Source organism: Varanus komodoensis, unplaced genomic scaffold (genome assembly GCF_004798865.1).
Source record: "Varanus komodoensis strain SLA01 unplaced genomic scaffold, ASM479886v1 scaffold45, whole genome shotgun sequence".
NCBI classification, from domain to species: Eukaryota; Metazoa; Chordata; class Lepidosauria; order Squamata; family Varanidae; genus Varanus; species Varanus komodoensis.
Genome location: NW_025336011.1, coordinates 4,508,535 through 4,517,724, shown reverse-complemented (window position 1 = coordinate 4,517,724; position 9,190 = coordinate 4,508,535). Strand labels below are relative to the sequence as shown.

The 9,190-nt window shown below is 42.0% G+C and overlaps 1 protein-coding gene across 1 annotated transcript in view; it reads left to right on the top strand.

Annotated features, from left to right (window-relative positions):
* The first annotated feature begins 336 nt into the window (after nt 1-336).
* The window catches only part of COL1A1 (collagen type I alpha 1 chain), a 41,359-nt gene continuing 32,505 nt past the window's right edge, over nt 337-9,190 (top strand). The window contains exons 1-10 of the mRNA XM_044444642.1: nt 337-515; nt 2,895-3,086; nt 4,233-4,270; nt 4,371-4,406; nt 4,982-5,074; nt 5,192-5,263; nt 6,605-6,649; nt 7,716-7,769; nt 8,010-8,063; nt 8,573-8,626. Of these exons, the coding sequence (XP_044300577.1) occupies nt 434-515; nt 2,895-3,086; nt 4,233-4,270; nt 4,371-4,406; nt 4,982-5,074; nt 5,192-5,263; nt 6,605-6,649; nt 7,716-7,769; nt 8,010-8,063; nt 8,573-8,626 (720 nt within the window). The 5' untranslated portion in view covers nt 337-433. The remainder of the gene's footprint in view (nt 516-2,894; nt 3,087-4,232; nt 4,271-4,370; nt 4,407-4,981; nt 5,075-5,191; nt 5,264-6,604; nt 6,650-7,715; nt 7,770-8,009; nt 8,064-8,572; nt 8,627-9,190) is intronic.

Sequence of the window (9,190 nt, the reverse complement as noted above, 5' to 3'; positions counted from 1 at the left end):
ATACCCCATTACATTCCTCCCTCTTCCTGCAGAATGTAGTGCCAATCTAGAAGATCCACTGGTTTTTGGAAGAGAGGCTAACAGGGTCCATTCTTTTGTGATTGGTTCGAAATGGGCTTGGCTTTGCTTCTCAACTTTTTTGGGAGTGGGTGCTTGTGTGCGTGTCTCTGCTTGTCTGGAGGGAGGCTGGTCTTTGCTGATTGGCTAAGGGGCTGGCCCAAGATCCCCCCCACAGCAGTTAGAAGCAAGCAAAGAAGGGATCCACCTCTGGGACACTGGACCGTATAAAAAGGGAGGCTAAGAACTTGACAGAGTCAGTAGGAAGTTTCTGCTGGGGTCTGGAGTGGAACTACATAAATCAGACCGTCCCTGTATGACTGGACACTAAAGCAGAACCAAGGATACAAAGAGTCTTCATGTCTAATATTTAGACATGTTCAGCTTTGTGGATTCCCGGTTACTGCTTTTGATAGCAGCAACTGTTCTACTCACCAAAGGCCAAGGCGAAGAAGACCGTAAGTACAGCATACATACATCTTAAACCATTTTTATCGTAGTCATTTGAGAAGAGGGGAAACTTTCTCTGGTATTTTCGTCTCCCTTCTTTCTGTTGAATGCAAAGCTATTTCCTCCTCCAAATCTAGCAGTTCAGAGCAAGGGTCAAACTATTTTTGCAGAATAGTTTGTTAAAGGAGTGATGTGGGGGGGATGTTATGATTTTGTAATCCGTGCTTCACTGTAATTGTAATTCCTGCTGCATGCAGCCATTGCTCTTAAGATGTAGAAATAAGATCCAGGGGGGAAGTGCATGACTTATGTTGTCTTGAGAATACTTTTTTTTTTTTTTAAAGTGGAAAGGGTCAACACATGTTCGTGACCTCCCAGAGATGTCTGGGGTCGGCATGAATGCAGGGGGAGAAAAGGGACTTAAGAGACTGAAAAAATGAAGTATTTATTCCACCAGATTTCTCCTGGCTCTATGGAAATGTTCTATAGAGAAATGAACCACTTCTGAAAACAAACTTACCCAGCTGTGCGTAGCCTTGGGCATGCTTCCATTGGTCTTATGCTCTTGTGCTCGCTCACTCTCTCCCTCTTTCTTTTCTTAACATGTCCCTTGGGGCAAAGCAACAAGTTGGATCAATTAGAATATCTGCCCTGCCTTGCCAAATTCAGCAAAGGAGGGGGTGGGTGAATGGGTAGGTGGGTGGAACTCGGGGTGGGCTGTCACTGGAGCAGGACAGGAAGGGAGAATACAGAAAATGATGGAAAACTCATTCTGTATTCTTGGAAAGCTAAGGGGGTACAGGAGGGAGGAAAGGGTAGGAGGACAAGCCTATTTTCCTTGTTGTTGAAGAAGCCTGCAAAAGCCATCAGGAGAGTATTAGAAAGAGGAGTTGCGGGGTGAGCGGGGGGAGCTTCAAGATGATTCATAAGGAAAACGTTTCAGCAACCTATAAAGCATAGAAGTCTAGACATCACTTCATGGACAAAGCCTTTTGGAAGGCAATAGGTTTGGAGGGAAGAACGTACTCCGGCCACCTAAGTCCAATGGCAACATCTAGTGGTCTTCCTGAGACTCACTATGGCTTGGGCTGCCGAAGCAGTTATATGCTCTTGGTTGGGGAGTGGGGAGTGGCCTTGAAATGGATCAACACTGATGTAAGTGGGTCTATTTCCGGGGTCAACAACAAAACATCTTTAGAGAACCACTCCCTGCCCATTGGAATAATAATATTGATAATAACTCAGTGGAGAGCATATGTGAGAGATTATCTTGTGAGCTAGAGACATTTTGCTGCCATCTAGTGGCTGGCATTCAGTTTTCCTGCAATATCCTGGGAAGGTATTATCAGACATGACTTTCATGTAAAATATTTTGACTCAAGTTTTATTTCAGTTAATCCTTTAAATTGAAATATCAGATTTTCTTTCTTTTTTCTCACTGCTATAGTAAACCCACTATCCATCCAGTGATCTTGGATGGAAAACTTTAACAGGAGTATTAACAGAGAACTGAATTTAAAGCTAATAGCAGGGAGTTTTCAAAGAAGCTAGCCTTAGATTTAGAAGACATAACGTCAGAATGCACAACCCTCCCCCCCCCCACTTTTAAGTGAAACATGTGAGGAAACATTCCTTAGTTCTTCCCAACCATTTCTCTGCAGTGTCTCTCTCCCTGTTGGCACACTTGATGAAGCAAGCATGAAATATTTGACATCTGTAGTGCTACCAAACTTTGATTTTTGAACAAGCTGTCATAGGATTTGAGCCTAGATGAAGACTATCAGTCTTGCCTTGTGAACCTGACCTATCATAGTTCACACCTGCTGACTCTGCATCCTATGAAACTGTTTGCACTGGATCCTATTTCCTAAGGCTGATGTACCATCGACAGGATACAGTTTCTTCCCCTGCATGGGTTCTCCTTCAGTCCAAATTCCTCACTCTCCTTGCTATCTCTTTTCCTTTCCAGAAGGCTGAACCTCTTTCTCTTGTGTGTGTGTGTTTGGCTTGGCTTCAGCTCCAAACGTTGAGGTTACTAGTTGGATGTAACAACTGATCGGTGGTTTTGTTTAAATTCCAAAGCAACTAGAAAGAGTTATTGTGGGGCTGGCTCATTTCCTGTGACATAGAATTTACTTAATGAAAAGCAGATGAGGTTTTAAAATGCATGAACATAAGTGTAAGTGCAGAGCAGAGGGAAGGGAGGCCAACAATAAAAAAAAACCCTTAGAAAAATAGATACATTATCCAGATTGAACCACCATGACGGGTTCTACTATTTGTTCCTTTGTTGTTTCATCTGTTCTATTGACACTGCTGGCCTCCAAGCAAACTTTCTTCACCCCTTCACTTATGCACCTTGTTTCTTTCGTTGTCTTTTTCTTTAGTTCCATCTGGAGGATGCATATATAACGAAGTAACATACAATGACAAAGATGTTTGGAAACCTAATGACTGCCACATCTGTGTGTGCGACGCTGGAGCCGTCCTTTGTGACAAGATAATGTGTGATGACATCTCAGACTGCCCCAATCCTGTACAAAGCGTCGGCGAATGCTGTGCAACCTGCCCTGAATCTGGTATTGACTTAAACTATTTTCTTCTACCTGCCTACCAATCTACTCATCCCATCACAATTGTCCAGAGTTCCCTCCATCCCAAAATCATTTTTCAGTTCATCCTCCCACTCTGCCACAGCTCTATCTGTCCACAGGAGAAACTGCCTGTCCACAACTGTACTTACCCATCTAGTCTTGTCAACTTTTACTAATTCACCCATTTGCTTTCCCACTTCTACTAAAGCACCCAAATCTCCATCTAGATTCCTATTTCCTCTTCTCTTATCTGCCAGCCAATAACCATCTAATAATTCATCCCATTACTCATCCACATATAGATTCATCATCTAATGATTCTTTTCTAATTCCATCTACCAGCTACCTATCCACTCATTCATCCATCAGTCTGTCTCGTACCAGTTATCTGAGATGTTGCTTTCATTGCAAATAACAATGTTTAACAGTTGCCATGGTCTAAGCCACAGACCTAATTGTTTTCCATGGTTCTGTACTTGTTTGGGATTTAATATAAATATTTGTCTAATTAAATTTGTGTCCATTCCTTGAATGCATGCAAAAAGTTGGCAAAGAAAGTGAAACCTGTTGAGAGAGGAAAACTTTTAATAAAATAAGAGTAGGAGAAGGCCTTTCAAGCTATGCCACTGAAGGCATCTTAAGTCTGACATTGAAATGTTGCATCTCTGGAAAGAAATTGTATTATTTCTTTCCTTTAGAATATGGATATTTCAAATTCAGGTGGTTGTGGATAGCTATTCCTCAGATTAGCACATGACGGTTTCCCCCTTACGCCAATTATAAGAACTACCAACCTTCTAATATTTTTGTAAATTTATCAATAAGAAGCCAAGCATGTAAGTGGGCTGGATCCAAACAGTCATTCTTAGAGTAGATCTGTGGAAAACAATGGGACTTAATCATAGTAATGACTAATTTGTCCCAATGATTTCAATTGGTCTGCTTTAAGTATCACTAAGTCTGGATCCTATTCATGAAATTCATCCAACTGAAGAGTTTCCGATAGGGCATGTAGCATTTAGAGACAGGGGTTTTTTTTTTTTCCAGGGGGCTTTGCAATTACTGAGGATGAAGATACATTCTGATTGATAAGTTCTGATTTTTAATAATGCTTCTCCTCTTGTATTCCAGATAGCACTCCAGTTTACCCAGAAGAGGGTGGAGTAGAGGTATGTCTTCTTTTCTCAGTTTTAACATCCATTTCTTCCATTTGTTGATTTTGTCTCTGCATGATTATATTCTAATCACAATTTTCTTCTTACCTGGCAGGGTCCTCAAGGAGAACCAGGCCCAAAAGGAGATAGGGTTGGTATCTATAACAAAGTATTAACCTATTATAGTTGAAGTTTAAAAAAATAAAAACCTTTCATAAGATATGAGGCAGTCATAATATTTTGATGATTTTCTTTGGTGGTGTTCACATTCAGAATCATCCATTTTTGGATGAAAAGAATATGAATATATAGATGTGTTTTCCACCATCACCACCACCGCTCCACATAAAGAACTTCCAGATTTCCATTGCCTTGCTGTTTCTAACATTTGAAATGTTTTAACATTTCATTGTAATATGGGAAAACAAAAACTGAAGAAATCCCCAAGAACTAACTTCATGGCAGTTTGAAATAGGCATCTGATTTGTTTAAAAGAGAAAGCATCTAGACCAAATCTGGCCTCTTCAGTATTATGCACCACAGTCCCCCCGTTGTCTGATGCTTCTAAAGCTTCTGAACCAAGTGTCAGTCTTCTTTCATCTTGAAAGTGCTCTTATATGAAATTTGCCACAATACGAGGAACTTCCAAACAGTTCAGCTCTAGCACATGGACCAGAGTGCACTGTCATATTGCTCACCTGTAGCATCTTACCATTTTGTTTTCAGGGACCTGCAGGCCCACCTGGCAGAGATGGCATTCCTGGACAACCTGGCCTCCCTGGTCCCCCAGGCCCTCCAGGACCCCCAGGCCTTGGCGGAGTAAGTAGGATTGACCTACTTATCTTTGTTATTCCAAGAATTTATGGAGAATGTGCTTCTTAGAACACTGGAAACATGTTCTCTGATTTCCTGTCCTTTTCTTGTTTTTCCTAATAGAACTTCGCTCCTCAGCTTTCTTACGGTTATGATGAAAAATCTGTTGGTGGTCTTTCTCTTCCTGGCCCAATGGTAAGTGCTGATGGTCTTGCGGGTTCAGAAAAAACACTGGCTGAAAATGTGTGTTTAGTGAGGAAGCAGAATAGGAAGATAACATGAGAGGAAAACAGGTGTACTTTGGGAGGCATGAGCCAAAAACTGTTTGGGTCTTTGCTGTTCCTTAATCTTAAAGTTAGAATGGTTAAGCCACACAAAGATTATAGGTAGCTAAATGAGTAGATGATAGATTTTCTCTGCTGATGACCATTTCATGTACTCACAACAGCAGAAACTATCTTCCTAGAGTGAAGAATCAAACACACTCTAGGAAGTTACTTTTTTTGCACGACACTTTATTCCAGAAAACAGAATAACAGGAAGTCCTTCTTTCCATGAGAAAAAAGGATGTGGATTCAGTTAATTATGCAAAGATAGTGATGATGATGATGATGATATTTGTGATATATTTAAATCCAGCTCCCATCACCCCCAACCAGCATGGCCAATGCTCAGGAATAATGAGAATCATAATCAACATCTGGAGGACTACACCGGTGTACATAATGGATCAGATTCAGATTTAATCATAATTAGGGCAGATCAATAGGCCTTAAGCTATTTGTGATGAATATAAATCCCACTGATTTAACCTAACTCTATGAATATATCTAAATCCAAAATATATTTCTCCAAGTGTTCCATTACTTCACTATCCTCAAGGGTGTTCAATATCAAAACACTCTTATAAAATAGACCAATGATATTATCTCCATAACAGAAGGTGGGAAAAAAGCTAAAGGAAAGAGATTACTAGTTTGTTTGTTTGTTTGTTTCTATATAGTGGAGCTGTGATAGTTCCTACTTTTTTTATCATATACCCATTACCATGGCTTGAAATGAAGAACACACTTACCATTCCCCATTCCCAGCTGAAGAATTTCATTAATTTTACTGAAATTCTTGCAGTTTCTCCCAACATTTCTCAGATGCTCTGCTCAAGCAGAAACAGCCTCTTTTTGCCCCATGCTTCACTTTAGATGAAATCTGATGGCAACTCACCAATCTGTGGGAGGTCATTGGACACTTGACCACTAAAGCAGACATTTCTCCAATATCTATGTGCAAGTTTGACCAAGATGGATGGATAGAGATGTGGAAAAGGCAATTTAGGTAATTATATCAATCTAGCTGATAAGAAAGATCTAGAAACTATCCTCAGGCAAAGCCTTGAAACAATGAAGTACAGCAAGGTCAAGGTACCATGGTTGTCAGATCAGCCATAGGGAACAATGAGATCCACTGAGGTCAAGACAATATAATGCCTATCTCATTTAATCCATAAACCTGACTTTCTCTTCTCACCTTGATTTTCAGGGTCCAGCTGGTCCTCGCGGTCTTCCTGGTCCCCCTGGTGCTCCAGTAAGTACTTTTTTCTCCCTCTTAAAATCAGTTCCAGTACGCTTTAAACAAAGATAGGTGCATATTGCATTGCAGACCATTGGTGCATTGCAAAAACACAGACTTTGGTGCTTGAAGCAATGTTCACCATCTTGATAATCTCAGGTTACTTCCTTCTTTCTTTTGAGCATGATTATATATGGGCCACCATGCCCCAGAAAGCAAGGATTTTTTGCCCTGCTCTTTTCCTTTTTTCATGAGTACCATAAGCAGAATAAATCATGCTAAGTACGTGCAAATCTACTTGGCACAGAATGTGAGGCTGGTTTGCCACCATGCTACCTGCACGGAGAAGCTGTGGGTCCTCTCTTGAGAGGGCCTGTTCCACAGACATAGATGTTCACAGGCATTCACAGAGGGCCTGGCGTGCTGAAAGCAGGGGAAGTGGAAGAATTAACCTTATTCACTTTCCTCTTTGACATGGGAGATAATCATGTCACAATTAGTTCTTAAACTGTATGGATCCAAGAAGAGATGGTTGAAATGCAGATTTACATATCCTCTAGCAGCAAGCCTGCCTCCCAGTCCATGACACAGGGAGGCCTTACTTACTTAGCTGCCTGCTCTGCACATGCACAGAGGCACTCATTTCTTCTATGTCTTTATATGGTCCCTGATGAGCTTTAACTCAAGTTAAACCTTGCTAGGAGACTTACAGTATATACTGTCATAACAGATCTGGGGCCAACGGAGAAACCAAGGGTTCACTAAATCTATTCAGGGTGTGGGGGGAGTCAGGAGAAGAGGGGAATGGCAGTGGAGGATTAAACAAGAGTAGGACAGACTGGTTCAGCAAAGGTTTTGCAGCAGGGAAAGTGGGGAACAGACTCACAGAGAAGGGATGGCTGTTCCAGGCCAAGAAGGCAGCACTGCAGAAAATACAGAGGCAGGAATGGGAGACTGAAGGAAAGAGGATCTCAAAGCTGAGAGAGCTCATGGTTTCCTCCATAAGGCAACCAAAACCAATAAGGTACAATCGGTAGTGGCTTTTCTTTTGCTAACATAGATGTTCTATTCCATATTATAGGGTCCCCAAGGTTTCCAAGGTCCCCCTGGTGAACCCGGAGAGCCTGGTGCTTCTGTAAGTATTATCTGATCTTTTTGTATCTTGTGCTTGCTTTGTTATAGCCGTACAGAATAATCTTCAGTCTGTACCTTGCATTTCCCTTTTCTCACCACTTGGGGGAGCTTTTGAATGCTGAATGTTGTACACCAGTCCCTATCTGGTCCCACTTTTAAACATACCAGTTGGGTTCTAAATGGGAGCTGAAGTCTTGCTTCTGATTTTAATGCATCTGTTTCTTTTCGGCAAACATTCTAGGGTCCAATGGGTCCCCGTGGTCCAGCTGGCCCACCTGGCAAGAATGGAGATGATGTAAGTGACTGTGTCTTTCTTTGTGGGAGGACCCAATCTCTTTTTTCTCCCCTAATGATAAAATGATGGGGTGTTCCCAAATTGCCAGGAAAAAACCCTGTTGTCAGCACTGAGGTTCCTCTGAGCTTGCAAGCTTGAGTGTGCTGACTCATGATGTGTAAGGTCTTGCAGTGTCTTCAGGTAAAGCAAGTAGGATCTGACTATGGAAATGGAGAGCATCTATGGGAACAGAGGAGTCAAACCTCCTCAAGGCCACTTTCCCTTGGCATTTCCAACTGAGCATCGCCATGAGTAGCTGATAGCTGAAGGATGAGTGCTCAAAGTCCCATTTCCTTTGGATTGCTTGTAGTCTCTGTGCTCCAAGGGAATCACTATGCAAACCAGCCCCATGTGCAGCCACAGTTTCTTCCTTCCCTTTTGCAAATACAATTCCTCAATCCACTGACTTTCCCCAGCAAATTTGTTGTTATAGTGCTGGCTTACATCTTGTCTCCTTTTCTTTCTCTAAGGGTGAATCTGGAAAACCTGGCCGTCCTGGTGAGCGTGGTCCTCCTGGCCCACAGGTAAGATCTCTCCTCTGGCCAGGTTGCTAGAACATCACAGCACAGTTGAGAAGCAACTGACCTTTTCTAAAGAATCTCAGGTGGCCCAACAGCTTAGAGAAGACAAGAGCTAGTTTCAGTCATGAGGAAAAAAATTAATAGGCCCTCCAACACTTGTAACTAGAGTCATTGGGAGAATAGATTAGACAAGCACTGGCAACGGGCAGCTTAAGAACTGTGATCCTTGCTTTGGTGGATAGGTCTCCACCCATCGCACTCCAAGTATTCAAAGACACATTACAGTGCAGTCTTATTTCAGTTCATCATCACAGCAGTTTTGCAAAGTTAGACTAAGAGGTGCTTACCCACTCATGACCAGAAGATGGCTAGAGAACCATCAAAGCACACATCTGCCCACTGCATCTCAACACTAGCTGATCACTGTCAAAGTGTTTCTCAGACAGAAAAATCTGAGCTCTTGATGGGTGGTTTCCATGGTACAGGGACCTTTGATCCTGGGTAAGGTTCCATAGGCAGAGTTGGAGGGGGAAAAACCTTGCCATTAAGATGATCCAGACAAGGTAC